At 42.0% G+C, this 23,510-nt stretch overlaps 1 protein-coding gene and 2 non-coding genes across 4 annotated transcripts in view; 1 reads left to right on the forward strand and 2 right to left on the reverse strand.

The window, feature by feature from the left end:
• Positions 1 to 23,510, forward strand: part of ADGRL1 (adhesion G protein-coupled receptor L1) — a 584,175-nt gene that overhangs the window by 237,947 nt on the left and 322,718 nt on the right. For both annotated transcript variants that reach the window (XM_089661220.1, XM_089661218.1), the window contains exon 2: positions 4,422 to 4,553. In XM_089661220.1, the coding sequence (XP_089517346.1) occupies positions 4,484 to 4,553 (70 nt within the window). In that variant the 5' untranslated portion in view covers positions 4,422 to 4,483. The remainder of the gene's footprint in view (positions 1 to 4,421; positions 4,554 to 23,510) is intronic.
• TRNAW-CCA (transfer RNA tryptophan (anticodon CCA)) lies at positions 17,938 to 18,019 on the reverse strand. The gene has a single exon. It is a non-coding gene; the product is annotated as a tRNA-Trp (tRNA).
• TRNAS-UGA (transfer RNA serine (anticodon UGA)) lies at positions 19,483 to 19,564 on the reverse strand. The gene has a single exon. It is a non-coding gene; the product is annotated as a tRNA-Ser (tRNA).

The raw sequence follows: 23,510 nt of genomic DNA on the forward strand, positions 1-23,510 counted from the left end.
GAATTGAACAGGAATGCAGTGCAATTCCTGTCCGAATCGCATGTGGTTTTCCTGCAGGTGCGGTGCGATTTCAGCTATACAAAATGAATAGACTCATATCTCACTGCAAACATCTGCATGTGAATTAAACAGGAAGGCGGTGCTATTCCTGTCCGAATCGGATGTGGTTTTCCTGCAGATGCAGTGCGATTTCAGCTATACAAAATGAATGGGCTCATATCACACTGCAAAGAATTGCATGCGAATTGAACAGGAATGCGGTGCTATTCCTGTCCGAATCACATGTGGTTTTTCTCCAGGTGCAGTGCTATTTCAGCTATACAAAATGAACGGGCTCAAATCGCACTGCAAAGAATTGTATGTGAATTGAACAGGAATGCGGTGCAATTCCTGTCCGAATCACATGTGGTTTTCCTGCAGGTGCGGTGCGATTTCAGCCATACAAAATGAACGGGCTCAAATCACACTGCAAAGAATTGTATGTGAATTAAACAGGAATGCACTGCAATTCCTGTCTGAATCGCATGTGGTTTTCCTGCAGGTGCGGTGCAATTTCAGATATACAAAATGAATGGGTTCAAATCGCACTGCAAAGCATTGCATGTGAATTGAACAGGAATGCGGTGCTATTCCTGTCCGAATCACGTGGTTTTTCTCCAGGTGCAGTGCGATTTCAGCCATACAAAATGAATGGGCTCAAATCACACTGCAAAGAATTGTATGTGAATTGAACAGGAATGCAGTGCAATTCCTGTCTGAATCGCATGTGGTTTTCCTGCAGGTGCGGTGCAATTTCAGCCATACAAAACGAATGGGCTCAAATCTCACTGCAAAGGACTGCATGTGAATTGAACAGGAATGCGGTGCAATTCCTGTCCAAATCACGTGGTTTTCCTGCAGGTGTGGTGCGATTTCAGCTATACAAAATGAATGGGCCCAAATCGCACTGCAAAGAATTGCATGTGAATTGAACAGGAATGCAGTGCAATTCCTGTCCGAATCGCATGTGGTTTTCCTGCAGGTGCGGTGCGATTTCAGCGATACAAAATGAATGGGCTCATATCACACTGCAAACAACTGCATGTGAATTGAACAGGAATGTGGTGCTGTTCCTGTCCGAATCGCATGTGGTTTTCCTGCAGGTGCGGTGCGATTTCAACCATGCAAAATGAATGGCTGAAATTGAACTGCAAATCGCATTACACTCGAAGGAAAGGAATCACACCTCATTCATGATCAAACCGCATGCGATTCTTTGCATTTTGTATAGGCTCAAATCGCACCACAACGATATCAATAATTGATATTACGAGTACTTGAGTACAAGTATCATTACTCATACTTGCCAATAACAAAAAACGCATCGGTGCAACCCTATCAGAAACCAATCGGCTTCCAGGTTTTATTGTCAAAGCTTAATTGAAGAAGCTGAAGTTAGAAGCTGATTGGCTGCCATGCACAGCTGCACCAGATTCTGAGTGCTCCAGTTTTAGTAAATCCCCCCCAATGTAAAGTACCAATTCTACTATCCACTTACAAATTTCCATTGTAGAATTTAAAAATTGAGGCTGTTTATAGGAAAACAAAGACACCAGGAGGAATGTGGGCTTAGTCAATTAAGAACAAAAGGGCAAAGTGCCGAGTACAAAGTGCAGCCAAGCAGAATTCCAATTTTGGAAGCCCAATTGTGCAAGAATTTGAGTTGGTGCCATGGGGACTGCATTTTTGGGCTTACTTTGTTGCTCTGTTTTACTGAATCAGATCAATGGGGTTTCTTTGTAAGACAGAGCACACACACACAGAGAACACGTAGCATAGAGCACTCAAACATACAGCATGGAAAATCCATATACTACAGGACAACAATCAACACAAAACGCACAGAGAGCACAGATCACACAGCATAGAATGTACATAGAATATATACTGCATGAGGCTTAATTCACAAAACTTTCACACGAGAGTAAAGATCTTTGTTTTAGGTGTGCAACTGTAATTTTTAAAACATTAATTGGATTCTACTAAAAATAAATGTCATTTTATAAAAATAAAGGGTCCTTTTTGTCTGTTTTTAATAAAGTTTTATAATATAATAAAGAACCTTATTATAGAGTGTTAGCTTTGTGAGCCAATCCTTTGTACCGATATAGATAAAAAGGAGCTGCACTGATCCTACATGTATAAGTCAAAAGATAATTAATGCATAAATACAAAATTCATATATGTTATTAAAAAAATACATACACCATGCAAAAACATCCATGCAGCTCCTTTTTATTTACAGTATATCTATAGCACATAGTATGTAAATTCACACACTAATAAGAGCAGCAGCTACGCACATTTTGTACATAGGTCTTTATTAATTTTATACGGGGATCCTTGCATGGATGATTTTATATTCCACATAACGTGATGTATAGAGCACACTCAGTATAATCATCACAGCGTACACATAGCACACATGGAGCACAACATGCACAGTCCATAAGATACAGTGCACACAGCATACACAACACAAATTATACAGCATACACAATACAAAATACACAACAGAAAATATACAATGCACACAGCATACACAATACAAAATACACAACAGAAAATATACAATGCACATTGCATACACAATACAAAATACACAACAGAAAATATACAATGCACATTGCATACACAATACAAAATACACAACAGAAAATATACAATGCACACAGCATACACAATACAAAATACACAACAGAAAATGTACAATGCACACAGTATACACAATACAAAATATACAATGCACACATCATGCACAACACAAAAGATACAAAGCACACAATACACTTTATAAAATATACAATGCAAACAGCATCCACAACACAAATTTTACAATGCACACATCATACACAACACAAAATACACAAAACAAAATATACAATGCACATAGCATAGGCAACACAAAAGATTCAATGCACACAATGCACATTACAAAATATATAATGCAAACAGCATACACATCATAAATTATACAATGCCCGCATCATACACAACACAAAATACACAACAGAAAATATACAATGCACACTGCATACAAAACTGCAAAACAGATACAATTCCCACAGCATACACAACACAAAATATACAATGAACACAGCATACTCAACACAAAAGATACAATGCACACAATACACATTACAAAATATATATTGCAAACAGCATACACATCATAAATTACACAATGCCCGCATCATACACAACACAAAATACACAACAGAAAATTTACAATGCACACTGCATACAAAACAGATACAATGAACACAGAATACACAACACAAAAGATACAATGCACACAATACAAAAGATACAATGCACACAATACACATTACAAAATATACAATGCAATGCACACAGCATATACAACACAGAATATTCAACAGAATATATATAATGCAGGCAGCATACACAACAGAAAATATACAATTCCCCACAGCATACACAACACAAAATATACATTGAACACAGCATATTCAACACAAAAGATACAATGCACACAATACACATTACAAAATATATAATGCAAACAGCATACACATCATAAATTATACAATGCCCGCATCATACACAACAGAAAATATACAATACACACTGCATACACAACAGATACAATAAACACAGAATACACAACACAAAAGATACAATGCACACAATACACTTTACAAAATATATAATGCAAACACCATACACATCATAAATTATACAATGCCCGCATCATACACAACACACAATACACAACATAAAATATACAATGCACACTGCATACACAACAGAAAATATACAATTAACACAGAATACACAACACAAAAGATACAATGCACACAATACACATTACAAAATATACAATGCACACAGCATATACAACACAGAATATAACACAGAATATATATAATGCATGCAGCATACACAACAGAAAATATACAATTCCCACAGCATACACAACACAAAATATACAATGAACACAGCATACTCAACACAAAAGATACAATGCACACAATACACATTACAAAATATGCAATGCACACAGCATACACAACATAAAATACACAACAGAAAATATGTAATGCATGCAGCAAACACAATACAAAATATAAAATGGCCACAGCATACACAACACAAAAGATACAATGCACACCTCATACACAGCATAACCTGACTAAATTAGTTTCATCATAGGTTACATCTGGGTCTGAAGTTCAAGAACTTTGTTGTGCATGAAATACAAGCCTGCATGTATGCAAACGACTCCTAGCCTTGGTTGCCAGCAGAATGCTGGATTTCAGAGCTCCAGTCCTCTGATCTACCTGTATTACCTTTCAGGTTGCGTTTAGGTTTATTTGTCTGTTACGTTATCAATATTTCTTTGTCTTGTGTTTTCACAGTGCTCCATTTGGTGCGGTGATGTTACAGTGGAGTGCTCACTGACAGGGTTGTGTCGAGCGGTATGGCGGGTGCCTGGATGGTTCTGTGGGGTGTCTGTTCGGCCGCCATATTGTTGACATCCTCTACTCAAGGTAAGGTTCCCCCACTCCTGTGATATTTGCCGCTAAATCTACTCATAATTTTATTTGTCTGCTTTGTCTTATTTTTCACTCAGTGTGTTTTCATGGCTGCCCAAACTCTCCCTTGATGTGCTTTGAAATACCAAATATTAAGCCTATAATTATAGTAGATTTTAGCCACAGCAATAAATTATGAAATGAAGAGTCCCATGTGAATCGTTAGGAAAGATTCCCATGAACGTTCTTTCAGTCTACAGAATAGCTGCCTGCAGACTGACCGGGGGGATGCTTCCAGCCTGACCTTTTATTTAATGAGCCAGTATGCAGTTAGCCATCGCTAGGCATGAAACCTGTTCCCCACAAACTGTGAGGCTTTGGGCCACTGCTGCAATTGTTTCTGTGGCTGCAGACTAAAATCTAAGGGGAAGACGACAAATTGTGAGGAGACGATGACACCAAAATGTCGGCAGTGAGAATGAAGAGGCGATAGTAGAGCTATCCTCCAAACACTTTTGTGACCGATATATAGTACTTCCCATTAGAAAGCAATCAAAATGTGCCTCTCTTCTCCATGTCCATAGCCAGTCGGTGAGATATGATTGGTTGTTGGTGGTGTACTTTGCATAGCGCTCTTGGCATTATTATGGTCCATTGTCAACAGGCTTTTGTTCGTTTTATCTGAACTGCCTCTCTCCATTTATCAGAATGCAAAAAAGCAGCTTGAAACAGGTTGATGCAGCTTAGAAGTAGGTCAAATGCATGTCAGGAAGAAGCCCTTGCAGGTCAAATGAACTGTGAGGTCTTGTTCACATGGCCATACTACAACATTCACCTGTGCGAAGGCCGTGTTTACCTGCATGGTGAGGCACAGGTGTTCTGCACATCCCCATACAGCCATTTCCATTCATGTCATTTGGCTGCACTGACACAGCCACCAATCCCAATATGACAAGCAAAAACGCGCACCCAGCCCCAAACATAGACGATATGTGTTCAGGGCCATGCACGTGCATGGCAGCCATATTGGGAGCAGCGACTGTGTCCATGCAGCTGCTGAATTCCATTTGACATGAATGGGACTGTCTGCATAGAGATGCATGGAACACCTGTGAATCCCGATGTGGGCAAACATGGCCCTCGCCCAGGTGTTCTACAGGTCTAAATTGATGATTAGTGTGAGACATCTGTTTCAAAAAGGAGGGTGACAAGGGTCGATAAAGGATCAAAGAGCATCCACGGGGCACCGTCATAAGCTCATAGTCCTATTTTTTTCCGAAAGTGGCTTTCCCATTTATCTGTCAACTAGTTACGTTGTCTGCTGTGGGATATCAACTGGTCATGCTGGATGACTTGCCATACTCCTTGACTGAGTTGTGTGCTTGAAAGTCCCTGGACCTCCTATGGGCAACCCTGAGCTACTAGTTGACTGAGAGATAATTGGGAAAGCCACTATCTTGGAGTTCAGAATAATATAGGGCTGTGCATATGATGGCACCCTGCGGTATGGATATGATGCTCTTCGATCTTTTATCAATTCTTGCCCTTCTTTTTGAAAAAGTTGTCTCACACTAAGTTGATTCCAGCAGATCATGTATACCATTGATTTTAAGAGATTGGGTTCTATTATATATATATATATATATATATCATATTATATGTATTATATTGATCATTCACATGTGCTCCTGAGGAAGGTCATTCGAAATGCGTTGAGTCTACATGTGCATTGTTGGGTGAAAAAATGTGTAAACGACTAGAATGGACATGTGATATGTGGTTTTAAATTTGATTTACAATAAATTCTATGTTTTATATAACTGATCACTGTATTTCTGCCACTAGCGACATCACATAACGTCAGGGTCAGTAAGCACCCCTCCCAGCCAGGGTCAGCTAGCGTTAGATTGCCCGCACACTATCGCACTCACGCTATAGGTCGCTGATCACCGCCATTACTAGCTTAGTGTTTGTACAGATCAAGATATTGATCACGTATAGAACTATACTAGTGCCTCCTTTGTATAGTGTCCCCAAAAACTCAGTTTTAGCAGGATCGGCCACGTTCACTGCCTCACTAGCGTTTAGCCCCTCCGCTGTTTTTCACGGAAGATTTGTATCTATTGATTGTGGGCCAAGGCAATTTACACGCACAACAATTCATTGCCGCCCACCCAAATTCAGCTCTTGCCAGACAATTCGCGTAGAATACTATCACGGTTTCTGAATTTAAAACTTTTTTGGGCCTGACCCTTAACATGGGCATTATAGAAAATAATGAATTGCAGTCATATTGGTCCACAGAGCCAATTCATCGTATGCCTGTGTTCTCTGCTGTTACATATATGGCCAACATGGACTAGCAATGCACGGTTACATCGCTGGATTTGAGTGGTTATACCGGGATGATGCTTGCAGCTACAGACATCATCATTTTTTCAGCTGGTGGTCGGCTTTCATGTAAAAGCAATCCTAGTGGCTAATTAGCTGCTGAATTGTTTTTACGAGCAGCAGGATAGGACATTCGCCCCCCTCCCCTGCTGCCTTCCACAGTTTTCTTGGGCTCTTCTGTCCCACAGGGGAATTCGAGAATGCAGCCGGAAGTTCTGCTGGCTGACCATAGAGTTGATCAGAGACCAAAATGGCTCCAATCATCGTCTAAGAAATAGGAAGCTACGAGCATTTTATCACTTCAGTTTCGCAGGATATAAACAGCGCCATTTGTAAATTGGGAAAGCATCTGATCTTGGTGTGATTAGATAATGTAAGGGAAGAGGAGATATCTAGAGTCTGATAAACCCCAGATTTCTCAGACAAGAATCTATTACAATGCCCATTGAAGTTATAGGGGATATTTGCATTCCCAGTGATAGCATTAAAAGTGATAAAAAAAATGAAAAGGACAGTGTAAAAATAATTTTCAAAATAACTAAAAAAAAAAAAAAAAAAAAAGCACCCTTGCCCCCCTCCTGCGCGCACGCACCTGCGTGCACAAGTGCTGGTATGTAAATAGCGGTTGCACCATGCATGTGGGGTATCGCTACGAACACTAGATCAAGGGCAGTAATTCTAGCACTAGACCTCCTGTGTAAATATAAAGTGGTGACCTGTAAAGTCTTTTAAAGCATCGCCTATCGATAATAAAAATGTATGTACTTTGTTGCCATTGCACGGACATGTGCATTTTTAAAGCATGTCATGTTTGGTATCTATTTACTCAGTGAAAAGTGAAAAATTCTATATACTGACACTGTACTAATGGCACTGGCTGGGTGACGGGGTGATCAAAGGGTTAAATGTGCTAATCTAACGTGTGTGTGTAAAATGTAGTGCTTTTACTCTCTGCCGTGTTCTCTCTTCTCTCCCTGGACTGACGGGTGGGCGGGGTGCAGCGGAGGGCGCAGGTGCATTCACACCCCAAAATAGGAAGTGGCACAAGGTTACGTTGCTTTGCCAAGAGCTGATGCTCTCCCGCAAAATGTGGGTAAGCGGTTGGCAAGTAGTTTAAAAAAAAAAAGCTCTTAAAAAATGTTTTTTTTATTTCTCAATATGGTATTTTTTAAAATTATTTTTTAAAAATACTTTTAACAGAATAGTGCAATGTTACTACTGTGGGAGGGGGGGGGTAATCAGGGATTTTTTTTTTTTTTTTTACACTTTGCTTTGCAGGAGAAATAAATATAATTTCTCCTGCAATGCAAAGCTTGCTGTCAGAACCTAGCTCATTCATGAACTGTCATGAATGAGTTAAGTTTTGACAGCTCAGAAAAATGATCTGTGATTGGCTGGAGCTGGTCACATGGTACAGGGTGCTGTGATTGTATCATGTGACAGCTGTGGGCCAATCACAGCTCACTAGGAAGAGGAGCAGAGCTGTTATGAATGAGATTGATTCATAACAGCTTTGCTTACGTTGTGATCGCCTAGCGATCACATGATCACTGGGTCCCATTCACCGGGATCTTCATTTCGCTGTGTCCGCTGGACACAGCAGTCAGGTACATACGGGTACGTCGCTTTGCCTGTAGCTGCCGCCCTGCCGCAGTATATTGCGGGCGGGCAGGTGGGAAGTGATTAAACAACAAACTTGTCATACTTACCTGCTCTGTGTAATATTTTTAAACAGAGCAGCCCTGATTCTCCTTTTCTGGGGTCCCCCACCGACTCTTCTGGCTCCTCCTGACTTCAGAGTGCCCATTCACTTACTGACTTGTATGAATGGTGTACTAAGCTGTATGGGTATTTTCTGATAAGTAAACAAATAATGCATTCTGTATGCAGGCCAACTAATCGGCTCAACTAATCGATTATGAAAATCGTGGACAACGATTTTCATAATCGATTGTGTCAATTAGTTGTTTCAACCCAACTTGCTTTTACTCTAAATAGATGTGGGCAGCACAGTGGCTAACACTTCTGCCTGGCAGTACTAGGATCGTTGGTTCAAATCCCAACCATGGCACCACCTGCCTGTAGTTTGCATGTTCTCCTGGTGCCTGTGTGGGTTTCCTCTGGGTACTCAGGTTTCCTCCCACACTCCAAAGACATGCTTGTAGGTTAACTGGCTCCTGTCTAAATTGGCCCTAGTATATGAATGTGAGTTAGGGACCTTAGATTGTACACCCCTTGAGGGTTAGGGACTGATGTGAACGTACAATATATATGTAAATATATATTGCATGCACTTTAGAAACCTTTTGGCATGCAGTTACACAGGCGGTATGGCACATGCTTTACACAGGAATTGCCAAGGCTGTGAACATGTGATAGCACCTTTCATAAGACCAAAGAAAACACGTGAAATATACCTGCCTATAACAACCTATCAGATGACAGCAGACTAGTGTGGTTTTCTTCTAATTGAAGAGATCAAGTAGTACTCACAAAACCTAATTCTCACCTTCATGCATTCTGGTGCTACACAGTGCACAATTCTCCTTATTTATGCTTCTGCAGAAACCGTAGCCTCCTGTAACATTATTCTGTGTTGTACAACCTCCCTCTCATGCTCCAGTCTGATTTGGTGAGGCCGCATTGAAGTCAAAGAGAAGGTGGTGAATGGTCAGTCAAGGCCTACATTTTCAGAGGTCATTCCGAAGATGGGTATACTGGCAACTGCAAGGGTTTAACTATTGAGGCAGCCAGCAGCACAAGATAAAAGCCAGACACTCATTCAAGTAGGCTGTATTCACCACAATTGTTTTTTTTTTTAAATCAGATCATTTTTATTAGAAAAACCAACAAGTTTCCATTTTCAAAATACCAGTTCTTGTACAAAAACACGTACAACAGTAAAAACAATCAAAAACAGAGAAATCACACAAAAAGAACATACAAGGACAACTGCCAAAATCACGGCCACAGATCAAACACACACTAGATTGTCATGCAGGGCTGTATCATCAAAGTATACAATACGCTGACTATATGTTTACCTGTGCAGTCATGTCACACAATGTTATTAATAGCGTTGAACCCTATATACAAGTCAAAAGAAAAAAAAAAGAGAGAGAAATGCAAAAACCACTTAACCTGCTGTCTCCATGCTGCTACGCATCACTCCACCATTTGGAATTGGGCAGAATATTAGCCTTTAAAGCACATTATTGCATAATGCAAATACCTCAGTCCAAGTGAAAGGGAACACAGGTAGTTTGTTCTTGATAATGTGAGCACTTCTAACGAGGGGATTTCTCAAGTGTCATACCAACCCGAGGGGTGAACCACTGCTCAGTAGCCTATCCTTCACTAGGTGAAATGGTGCCAGGCCTGGCGTACCCAACCAGGCATCCCATACCAAAATCGTTTAAATGTGACCCATAATGGGCCCCGCAGAATTGTCCCAGGTTCTCTTCCCAAGTGGGTGTAAATTTGGAAAGGTAGGTAGAAAGGAGCTCCCGGGGTCCAGTAAATGCAAGTTTGCAAGTTTGAAGGTGTTGGAAATAGCAACAAGTATATCAAGCCAATATGTTTCAGACAAACAAAGACTCCCCCTTCTTCAGGGGAAAAGTGTTTATTGGAAATAGCATCAAGTATATCAAGCCAATGTATTTTAGAGGAACAAAGACTCCCCCTTCTTCAGATTAAAGAAACACAGAGAGTAGAAAAAAATGTACAGTATAGATGTTTTTGTTCACAGTTGGCTTGATATACTTGTTGCTATTTCCAATAAATGCCTTCAAACTCACCTTCTAGCTTGCATTTACTGGACACTGGGTTCTCATTTCTACCTACCTTTCCATGTTTATATGTGGAATCTACAATAAGACAGAACCCAAAGGCAGCAGCCTAGGCCCCAAAAGAGCTCACCTTTTTCAATTTGGGCAAAAATCACTAAAAGGGAATTCTTCCTATTTGCCCATGTTATCATACACCCACAACCAGTGACTGATCGAGCCAGTCCAGTGCAGTCTCCAGCCCTAACAAGTGGTTGTAAAGGCAGCAAAGCTCCAGTTTCTTTCAGAAAGGAGATTCCCCCCCCCCATCCCCAGCTCTCCCTGAGCTGGGACCTTGATGAACTCTTGCAGACTTTAATTACACTGCCCAGAAGGACAGCAGCCCTTCAGGCTGAGGTCTTCTCCTCCTGGACAAGACCCATGTTGCCCCAGGCCCCTGGATGTTTATGTACTACCCAGCCACATACTGGGCATCCTGTCCCCCAGGGACTGGCTGAGAGCACATCAATATTCAGGCCCCAGGGTCTACTTCTTCTAACCCACCTCTTTCTAGAATTTACTAAAAGGCAGGAAGAAGCATTTGAGCTTGCAGCCAGTGAACATCCAAAAATACTCACACACTGCTCCAATGATTATAGAGGAGCCAAAGAACTAAATTTACCTAAAACTCTCTAGCAACCTGCTACAAATGCAGTCTAATATGGGAGAGCTCAATGATGACCCCATCAGGGCGATTTTTACTCTTTCAATGCCCAATTACAAGCTAGGGTGGGCCCTTTGAGTGACTGTATTGCTTATTTTGCTATGGAGTCTGCAAGGGTGCCCAGATCACTACACTAGCTGAACAGACTACGCCTCCTTTATCAGGTATAGCAGTTAAAACATTTGCATTTTAACTACATATTTAGAAGTTATGTTCAGAGTTCATCTTTAAACAAAATAGTGCAGAGAAAAATGCTGCACAAGGAGCAGTGAATGGTTGCTACACTGTTATTTGCCTTATTAAGTAAACCCTTTTCAATAAAGGCACTTCTCTTTCTCCATCTTTCCCGCAACGCAAGCCCTCCTCCCGTTACTTCCATCTTCCCTCTATTCTCAGAAGTTAATCACTCAACAGAAAGCTAATTAACACCTAATTAATTCATGGATCTCTCTAACCTGGGAGTCAGGAACACTCAACATTTACTGGCAGATAAATAAATTGGGATTTTTCTGCCAATTTTTGAGTCCTTAATTCTTGCAAAAATAACAAAAAAGAAACTTTTCTTTTCTCCTGGGTTGAGAATTCTTTCTTTTCAAGCATCAAGCAAAAAAACAGTTACTTGTTGTCTAAGGTTATCTAGAGGTCTAGCACAAAATTCTCAGTTATAGTCATGTAACATAAAACTCAACTTGAGCTACAAAACCATTGGTGAAATTTTCTTTAATTAAAAGTTGTTAAAAAAAAAAAAATCAGAAATGTATGCAAATGTTTCCCCAACTTTGACAGGACTGAAATTTGAAAGGGCACCTAATAGAAAAGGACAAGCATGTAGTGATAAAATACTCATGGATCTGGTTCAAGAGAGATCAGTCTATGCACAGAAAATTTGTACGCACATACTAGGGACAATTTAGACCAATGCAAACTTCATGAAGATATTGAGGTTGATTTACTAAAACTGGAGAGTGCAAAATCTGGTGCAGCTCTGCATAGTAACCAATCAGCTTCCAGGTTTTATTGTCAAAGCTTAATTGAACAAGCTGAAGTTAGAAGCTGATTGACAGCTACACCACATTTTGCACTCTCCAGTTTTAGTAAATCACCCCAATTGTCTTGGACAGGATTCAAGCCAAGGACACCATGCTGCAAGGCCTAAACACTACTCATTAAGCAACCAATTAGATATGCTTCCACCTATAGTATGGAGATAGAGAAGAGCAGAAACAGTTTTTATATCCAGCACAGGAGCACTGAACAGGGTTGACAACACTGCCTGGCATTTTAGTGCAGTAGAGTTATGCGCCTGCCCACTGTCGACCTGTGCTGTGATTGGACACAGCACAAGTTTAGCATCAGATTTCAGCCAATGATTTCTGCTGAAACCTGTTGATCGGCTCTGTGCAATCATACACAGAGTTCTCTGTTCATGAAAACAAAGAACTCTATGTACAGTGATCTGGCTATTTCTGCACCCTGAAAAGCAGGGATTAAAAACAGCCAGATCAGTAAGTAAAAGCAGCACAGAGTACATACATTACACATGTTAGGTACACAGTTAACCCCTTGATTACCAGTAGATGTAAACCCCTTCTCAGCCAGTGTCATAAGTGCAGTGTATAGTATTATCACTGATCGCTGTATTATTATCACTAGCAATGTCAGTGTCAGTCAGTTAATGGCCCTCCAAGCCAGTGTCTGTTAGCGCCAATTTGATCAACAACTATCACAGTCATACTATAAGTCGCTGATCCCCACCATTACAAGTGTGTCATTGATAGCTACGTAAATTTCAGTATATATAGTATAGTTTATAGACGCTATAACGTTCACACAAACCAATTATTATACACTTACTATTAGTTATTATTATATACTTACTCCTACTACTCAACCTCTCTGCGGCTTTTGACTCTGTTTACCATCCCCTCCTCCTCAAAAAACTCCACTCTTTTGGCCTCAGCGACTCCGCTCTCTCCTGGTTCTCCTCTTATCTATCGCAGCACTCCTTCAGTGTTACCTATAACGCTGCCACCTCCTCCTCACTCCCTTTCTCTGTAGGGGTCCCTCAAGGTTCTGTCCTTGGACCCCTTCTCTTCTCCATCTACACCTCCTCCCTTGGTCACTTGATAAACTCCCACGGCTTCAATTACCATCTCTATGCTGTTGACACGCAAATCTATCTGTCTACCCCTCACTTCACCCCTTCAGTTTCCACCCACATTGCTAGCCTACTAAGCGACATATTGGCCTGGATGTCACTCCACTTCCTCAAACTCAACCTTTCCAAAACTGAGCTCCTCGTATTCCCCCCAGCCCGTGCCACCCCCACTGACTTCACCATAAATATCGGTAACACAACCATCAGTCCCTCCCCTCATGCCAGGGTACTTGGTGTAATCCTAGACTCCCATCTGTCCTTCCAGCCCCAAATCCAATCGCTGACAAAATCATGTAGACTTCACCTCCGCAACATCTCCAAGATACGCCCGTTCCTAACCCCGGAAACCACTAAACAACTTATTCACTCCCTTGTCATATCATGCCTCGACTACTGTAACTCCCTCCTCATTGGCCTACCTCATCGCAGGCTATCCCCCCTCCAGTCTATCATGAACGCTGCTGCCAGACTCATCCACCTCACTAATCGCTCTGTATCTGCCACCCCTCTCTGCCAATTCCTCCACTGGCTCCCAGTTGCCCAACGGATAAAATTCAAAACACTAACAATGACATATAAAGCCATCCACAACACTGCCCCAATGTAAATAACCGATCTTATCTCTATACATCACCCAAACCGTACTCTCCGCTCTTCGCAAAATCTCTAGCTCCCTTATCTCCTCCTCCCATGCTCGTCTCCAAGACTTCTCCAGAGTGTAACCCATCCTCTGGAACTCCCTACCCCAATATATTAGACTATCACCTACTCTACTTGCCTTTAGGCGATCACTGAAAACCTATCTCTTCAGGGAAGCCTGTCCCGCCCTCTGCTAATTCTGGTATCCTCTACTCTTCCAACCACTCCATCCCCCACAGTTACTACCTACTGTACCATTCACCCCGCCCTTCTAGATTGTAAGCTCCAAGGAGCAGGGCCCTCAAATCCCTCTTGTATTGAACTGTATTGTTACTGTACTGTCTCCCACTATAATGTAAAGCACTGAGCAAACCATTGGCGCTATATAAATCCTGTATAAGAATAATAATACACTTGTTGGGATTTTTTTTTAATAAAGACATATAGCAGAATACAATTTGACCTATTTATGAAGAAATTTGATTTTTTATTAGTATAAGTGTCGCTATTGACACTGTATCAGTTAGTTTCAGTAAGTCAATTAGTGACCCTCTGAGCCAGTATCTATTAGCGCCAGATTGCCTGACAACTATCACAGTCATACTATAAGTCGCTGATCACCGTCATTACAAGTATAGTGCCTATAGATGTGTAAATTCCATTTTATACATATATATCATAGTTTGTAAATGCTATAGCTTGCACACAAACCAATTAATATACACTTATTGGGATTTCTTTTATCAATGACATGTAGCAGAATACATTTCGGCCTAAATTTATGAACAAATTAGATTTTTATTTTTGTTTTGGATGTGTTATAACAAAAAACAGGAAATATTGGTGGTGTGTTTTTTTTCTAAATTATCGTTCTTTTTTCATTTTTATAATAAAGCATTTAAAAAAACAGTGGTGATCAAATACCACCAAAATAAAGCTCTGTTTGTGTAAAAAAAATAGATATAAATTTCATATATGTACAGCATTGCACGAACGGGCAATTACCAGTTAAAGTAGCACAGTGCTGAATAGCAAAAAATGCCCCGGTCATGAAGGGGTTAAAGTCCATCTCTGGGCAAAAAAATGAGGACTCCCACACCCTTATGTCACCAGCATGTTTTCTTTAACCTTGTAAAGCAAGATATACTCACCTAAGTCCACCATCCGAGTCTTTCAATAGTGCCATTTCTAGGTGCAGGGGACCGTTTAGTTTTTACCTGGAGATGAGCTTTAAATATAACTAATAAGGTGTAGAACAAACAGGTAAAACAGTTTATAAAGACAAACTTACCTATAATAAAGCTTTGGAAAATCTAGAAATTATGCAGTATTTTGACCACTCTAATATCTGTATGTAGAACATCACTCCTTATTGTGCTTGGGCATGTAGCCAGTTGGAGCTTGCAGTGTCCACAATGAATGGAGGCATCAGCACTTGTTTAATTGTAAAAACTGCGGAACCCATGTTAGAAGAACCTGCTATTCTGTCCATTCTGACCCGTGTGATGCTGTTTTTAAAATAAAACAAGAGAAACATATTTTTCTAGAGTGCTGGTGACTTCCTATCCTACTATTTGATTTTGACCACTGTCATATAATATCATGTTATACTTCCTTATGAGCTTTAGCATTTTCTGCAAGTTAGAATATTAGCTTAGACAGGGTCACTGTGTAAGGACAGGGCGGACTAGGACATCTCTCAGTGTATCTGCTTGCAGTGTTTTTATGCTACCACCCAAAACATACATGTAATCATTTTTTAATATGTCAGTACAAAGAAAATGTGAAGAAATGTCATCTTTTCAACCAGAAAAAGAATTGGCCTTATTTATGACAGTGTTGATGTTCATCTCTCATTATCCAAATTGGTGTGAGAAGCTACTGATGAAAGCCTTATGTAAATGCCTACACATGTTGGTAGTTCAAAGGCAGTTAACCTGAACCTTCTTCTAGCATTTTTTAATTTTTACATTAACCTTTAAAACGTTTTCCACAATTTGCAGGATTTGGACCTGTACAGGGAAACCCTGTTAGATTTAAACTGAACTGGTTCACTTCATGTCCTTTGACAGAAGTAGCCCTGTAGATTAGTGGTCAAGTGGATGGAGGACCACCTTACACTAGTAACCATTTGGAGTAGGGGCCCTTTACACCAGTGGTGGACAAGCTGCAAACCTTCAGCTGTTGTGGAACTAAATTTCTCATGAGGTAAGACTGGCAGTTACAAGCATGGCTCTACATATCCCATGAGGCAAGAATGACAGTTACAATCATGACTCCCAGGGGAAGAGGCATGATGGGACTGCAACAGCATAGTTCTGCAACAGCTGGAGGGCCAAAGGTTGTCCACCACTGCTTTGTACTGATGGGCAGTGAGAGAAGAGACCCTGTAGATCAGTTGTTAGTGGAAGAAAGCCACATTCCATTGGTGGTCATTGGAAGAAAGGTCGCCATGTACTAACAGTCAGTGAGAGTAGGGATCCTGTAGAGTAGTGGCCAGTAGAAGGACCTGATTGAAAAGGTTGGCTTAGAAAAACTTGCTGCATGTTTACATTAGTGGCCTAGCAGGCTTCCAGGTTCCTCTCTCATAGTAAAAAGCTAAAATGTCAATGTCTGCATGTAAACTTTAGAAATTAACTATTCTACGATGTTTATTGGATTTTGAGTCCAACACCTTTAGAACTTGGCCATCACAGCTGCTTGCTCCTCATACTTCTAGAGCTATTACACACCATGTCCATTAACAGAAGGGACCCTGTAGATTAGTGGTCAGTGGGAGGAACACAATCTTAAATTGATAAATATTTGGTGTAAGGGCACTTTACAGTTATGGCCAGTGAGAGAAGTGATCCTGCAACTTAGTGGTCAGTGGAAGAGGGACCACCTTACATTGGTGGCCATTGGAAGAAGGACCCCTGTACACTATGGACAATGAGTGAACGGATCCTGTAGATTAGTGGTAAGTGGAAGAAGAACCACATTACTTTGTTAGTTATCGGAAGAAAGACCCCTTAAACTGATGGTGAAGGAAAGATGGGACCCTATAGATTAGTGGTCAGTTGAAGAAAACTACCTTACAGTGGTAGTCTTTAGAATAAAGGACCCTTCACACTGATGGTCAGTGATAGAAGGGACCCTGTAGATTAATAGTCAGTAGAAAAAGGTTGAAAAGATTGGCTTGGAAACACCTGCTGTGCTTTTACATTAAATTTGGAGTCCAACGCCTTAACCACTCGGCCATCACAGGTGCCTATGCTTCCATATTGCAGAGCTGGTTCACAGGATACCCATTGCAAGAAGGGCCCCTTTACACTCTGGACAGTGATTAAAGGGATCCTGTAGATTAGTGGTAAATGGAAGAAAGATTACATTATATTGGTGGTCATTGGAAGAAAGACCTCCTTAAACTGATGATGAAGGAAGAATGGACCCTAAACATTAGTGGTCAGTGGAAGAAGGCTACCTTACATTGGTAGTCCTTGGAAGAAAGGACTATGCTGATGGTCAGTGAGCGAAGGGACCCTGTAGAGTAGTGGTCAGTAGAAAAAGGACATGGTTGAAAAGGTTAGCGGAAGATGGACCATCTTAAATTGGTGATCATTGGTAGTAGGGACCCCTTACACTGATTGCTAGTGATATTATCTATCAGTGGAAGGAAGACCACCCTACATTGAGGATCATTTGAAGTAGGCGCCTTTCATACTAATGTTTTCAAAACTCTTTTGCTATGAGCAGGATTTGAACCTGTGCAGAGAAACCCTATTGGATTTGGAGTCCAACACCTTAACCACTCAGCCATCACAGCTGCCTATGGTTGCATGTTGTAGAGCTGGTTCACAGCATATACATTGCAAGAAAGGCCCCTTTACACTATGGTCAGTGAATAAAGGGATCCTGTTGATTAGTGGTAAGTGGAAGAAGGACCACATTACATTGGTGGTCATTGGAAGAAAGACCTCCTTAAACTGATGGTGGAGCAAAGAATGGACCCTAGAGATTAGTAGTCAGTGAAAGAAGGCTAGCTTACATTGGTAGTCTTTGCAAGAAAGGACCCCTTATGATGATGGTCAGAGAGTAAAAGGACCCTGTAGAGTAGTGGTCAGTAGAAAAAGGACCTGGTTGAAAATGTCGGCTTAGAAACACCTGCTGTGTTTTTCTCACTGATGACTAGTGAGAAAATGGATCCTGTAGGTTAGTGGAAGACAGGCCCTCTTAAATTGGTAGCAGGGACCACTTACACTGATATTAGCGATCAGTGGAAAGAAGAACACTCTACATTGAGGATCATTTGAAGTAGGAGCTCTTTACACTGATGTTTTCAAAACTCTTGCTGTGAGCAGGATTTGAAACTGCGCAGGGAAACCCTATTGGATTTCGAGTCTAACACCTTAACCACACGGCCATCAAAAAACTGACTGCCAGGATTCTAAAGCCAGTTCACACCATGTCACTGACAGAATTGACCCTGTAGATAAGTGGCCAAGTAGAAGGAGGTCTGTCTTAAACTGGTGATCATTGGTAGTAAGGCCCCAACATGCTAATGCCAGGGATCCTGTAGGTTAGTGGAAGATGGACCATCCTAAATTGGTGATCATTGGTAGTAGAGACCCCTTACACTGATTGCCAGTGAGATTGGTGATCAGTGAAAGGAACATCATCCTATATTACTATTTGAACTAGGGGTCCTTTACACTGATTGCTTGAAGGGCCCCTTTGCACTTATTGGTTAGTGAATGAAGGGATGCTGTAGATTAATAGTCAGTGGAAGCTAGACTAACGTACATTGGTGGTCATTTAAAAAAGGGCCCCTCTACACTATGGACAGTGAGTGAAGGGATCTTGTAGATTAGTGGTTAGTGGAAGAAGGACCGCATTACATTGGTGGTTATTGGAAGAAAGACCTTTTTAAACTGATGGTGAACAAAGAATGGACCCTAAAGATCAGTGGTCAGTGGAAGAACACTACCTTACATTGGTAGTCCTTGGAAGAAAGGACTACGCTGATGGTCAGTGAGCGAAGGTACCCTGTAGAGTAGTGCTCAATAGAAAAAGGACCTGGTTGAAAAGGTTGGCTTAGAAACACGTGCTGTGTTTTTACATTGATATTGTGTTTTTCTCACTGATGGCTAGTGAGAAAGGGGATCTTGTAGGTAAGTGGAACACAGACCATACACATTGATTGCCAGTGATATTAGCAGAAGAAAACCACCCTACTTTGAGGATAGTGTGAAGTAGGGGACACTCACACTAATGTTTTCAAAGCTCTTTCGCTGTGAGCAGGATTTGAACCTGCGCAGGGAAACCCTATTGGATTTCAAGTCCAACGCCTTAACCACTCGGCCATCACAGCTGACTATACTTCCATCTTGTAGAGCTGATTCACAGCATATTCATTGCAAGAAAGGCCCCTTTACACTATGGTCAGTGAATAAAGGGATCCTGTAGATTAGTGGTAAGTGGAAGAAGGGCCACATTATATTGGTTTTGAATGTATACGGCCTTAAGTGTTCATGATCTGGACCTGGGTTCACTTTAAAGCCCAACTAACATATTTTAAACATGAACAGCAACAGTTTTTTTCTTTTGGTAAAAGAACTCAAACCATTTGAATAAATGCTGACTATTGTAAGCACACTTGTCAGTGTTATATGATTTGTCCCAATCCTTGAAATTGTTATTTATGCTGGACAGCTTGGCCTGTTACAGGAGGTTAAAAATTACCAAATCCATTGGAAGGATGAACAGGTAATAAAACTTCTGTATTTTTCGCTCCGTAAGTTCACCTGACCATAACACGCACCTATAATTTAGAGGAGGAAAACAAGAAAAAAAATATTCTGAACCAATGGACTGCAGACATAGTACAGGAAATGACAAGAGACTGCGGACATAGTACAGGAGATGACCAGAGACTGTGGACATAGTACAGGAGATGACCAGAGACTGTGGACATAGTACAGGAGATGACCAGAGACTGCGGACATAGTACAGGAAATGACCAGAGACTGCAGACATAGTACAGGAAATGACCAGAGACTGCGGACGTACTACAGGAGATGATCAGAGACTGCGGACATAGTACAGGAGATGATCAGAGACTGCGGATATAGTACAGCAGATGACCAGAGACTGCGGACATAGTACAGGAGATGACCAGAGACTGCAGAAATAGTACAGGAAATGACCAGAGACTGCGGACGTACTACAGGAGATGATCAGAGACTGCGGACATAGTACAGGAGATGATCAGAGACTGCGGATATAGTACAGCAGATGACCAGAGACTGCGGACATAGTACAGGAGATGACCAGAGACTGTGGACATAGTACAGGAGATGACCAGAGACTGCGGATATAGTACAGGAGATGACCAGAGACTGCGGACATAGTACAGGAGATGACCAGAGACTGCAGACATAGTACAGGAGATGCCCATAGACTGCGGACATAGTACAGAAAATGACCAGAGACTGCGGACATAGTACAGGAGATGACCAGAGACTGTGGACATAGTACAGGAGATGACCAGAGACTGCAGACATAGTACAGGAAATGACCAGAGACTGCGGACATAGTACAGGAGATGACCAGAGACTGTGGACATAGTACAGGAAATTACCAGAGACTGCGGACATAGTACAGGAGATGACCAGAGACTGCAGACATAGTACAGGAAATGACCAGAGACTGCGGACATAGTACAGGAGATGACCAGAGACTGCAGACATAGTACAGGAGATGACCAGAGACTGCAGACATAGTACAGGAAATGACCAGAGACTGCGGACATAGTACAGGAGATGACCAGAGACTGCAGACATAGTACAGGAAATGACCAGAGACTGCGGACATAGTACAGGAAATGACCAGAGACTGCGGACATAGTACAGGAGATGACCAGAGACTGCGGACACAGTACAGGAGATGACCAGAGACTACGAACATAGTACAGGAGATGACCAGAGACTACGAACATAGTACAGGAGATGACCAGAGACTATGAACATACTTCAGGAGATGACCAGAGACTGCAGACCTTTGGGGAGCAGTGAGGGAGGCGGGTACCCGCTCCCACTTCCACGAAGTTGTCCTCCCCGTAGTCTTGTGGGACATGTGACAGGTCCCAGAAGACTACAGGTGGCCATTCACAAAGCGCAGCGCTTCTCACACATGCGCAATGGGCACCCGATTGTGAAGGCACAAGCTGTCCCAGCCGGGTGCCCACACTGAAGATGCCGGTGCCGGGGAGAGAAGATGGCCGGTGAAAGCAGGACACCATTGTACCAAGGAACAGGTAGGACCGGGGAGCAGGTTCTTCTGTAGAGCGGCTGGCCCAGTATTCTAGCATGGTGGCGGCAGGAATACCGGGCCGGTCACTCCATATTCACTCCATAAGACGCACAGACATTTTCCCTCATTTTTTTGGGGGGGGGGAAATTACGTCTTATGGAGTGAAAAATACTGTATGTTAAGGGGGGGAGGAACGACACAGAAAAACAAAACCTGCTGTGTTAACGCTAACTGCATAATAAATGTCTTTTTTTTATTTTGCCCTTAGGAATTCTAGAATTGGTGGTTTTATATCTACCTGGAGTTCACCTTTAAGACAATTTGATAAACTGGCCATTTTGCCATCATGAAAAGAGACAATAGAGCAGGATGGTGCAGAATGGGATTCCAGACAGTTTTAATGGGTTGCACAAAGTCATTTGTAAGTCCTGCCTGTTTATAGTGCCTGTGTGCACCCCACTGAGTTTTATATTAAAGGGACTTTATCCCTTCATTTTACATATTTCTTTGTAATTGGCTCATGTAAATATTTAAAAAAAATGGATGCATTGCAGTGCTCTTGTTATGGGCTTTTAAGCAGTTTGCGTGACATTGCCAATCCATCAGGCTGTATTTGTGCTCTCTTTCCCATAATCCTTATGAAGCAATGTGGCACCCAGATAGCTGAACACGCAGCTGGAACGCATAGATGGAATATGGCCTACCTGCCAAAATTCTGGTGGCCACCCTTGTCACTATCCATCCCATACACTTTGCAGCCAGAAGGTGACAGGTGTGTTTAGAAGAAGCAGCTATCTAACTCTGCGTCACCTTTCTAGCTCTGGCCTGGACTAGGAAAGAGTGCGCTCCGCTGCTTTCCAAAGACTTCCTATTCAAGTTGCCACTGCCTGCAATATGCTGTGATGGTATGACAACGGTATTTAGGAATATATTTAAATGTTTTGAATGATTACATAATCTGAAGGCCAGCTATAGCACAAAAAATGTATTCAGGTATCTATATGGGGTTAATACCTGTGATGATAGTGTTCAGTATATTAATTCATTTTTTTAGTTCACATGCTCTGATTTGCCTTTATTCACGCTTTATTCACAATTATATGTAACTCGTGCCGTCCAGCCAAAGTGACAGTTACATAGTTTAGGAGAACATATTACACCGCTATTACTCTTTCCGTTTTCATTACATACCTTATTTTAGACCCAGTCCCATCATCGCTGTGTCTCTGTGATTCTCTATGCAAAAGTAGGCAGATCATGACTAGTGGGTGAGGCCAGCAGGGTGCTGTACACTTCCTTAAAAACATCATAGCACACTGCCTGGGAGGGGGAGCAGAGCAGAGCGAGCTGAGTTGCTAAGATGCTGCTGGGAGAGGGCAGGGTGAGCTAAGCTGCTAACTCAGTGTTTGGAGGGTGGAGGGGTGGGGGGTTCTGAGCTGCTGAGTCTCTGCTCGGAGGGTGGAGCAGGGTGAGATGAGCTGCTGATGCACAGCTGGGAGAGGGGAGCATGGTGAGTTGAGAAGCTATGTAACTGCTGGGAGGGGGAGCAGAGTGGGATGAGCTGCAGAACCACTGCTGGGAGGGGGAGCAGGGTGAGCTGAACAGTTATGTCACTGCTGGGAGGGGGAGCAGAGTGGGATTAGCTGCAGAGCCACTGCTGGGAGGGGGAACAAGGTGTGCTGAACAGTTATGTCACTGCTTGGAGGGAGAGCAGAGTGGGATTAGCTGCAGAACCACTGCTAGGAGCGGAGCATGGTGCGCTGCACAGTTATGTCACTGCTGGGAGGGGGAGAAGAGTGGGATTAGCTGCAGAGCCACTGCTGGGAGGGGGAGCATGGTGTGCTGAACAGTTATGTCACTGCTGGGAGGGGAAGAAGAGTGGGATTAGCTGCAGAGCCACTGCTGGGAGGGGGATCATGGTGTGCTGAACAGTTGTGTCACTGCTGGGAGGGGGAGCATGGTAAGCTGAAAAGTTATGTCACTGCTGGGAGGGGGAGCAGAGTGGA

Source organism: Staurois parvus, unplaced genomic scaffold (assembly GCF_062004578.1).
Source record: "Staurois parvus isolate SC_StPar_1 unplaced genomic scaffold, SC_StPar_1.0 ptg001328l, whole genome shotgun sequence".
Taxonomy (NCBI): domain Eukaryota; kingdom Metazoa; phylum Chordata; class Amphibia; order Anura; family Ranidae; genus Staurois; species Staurois parvus.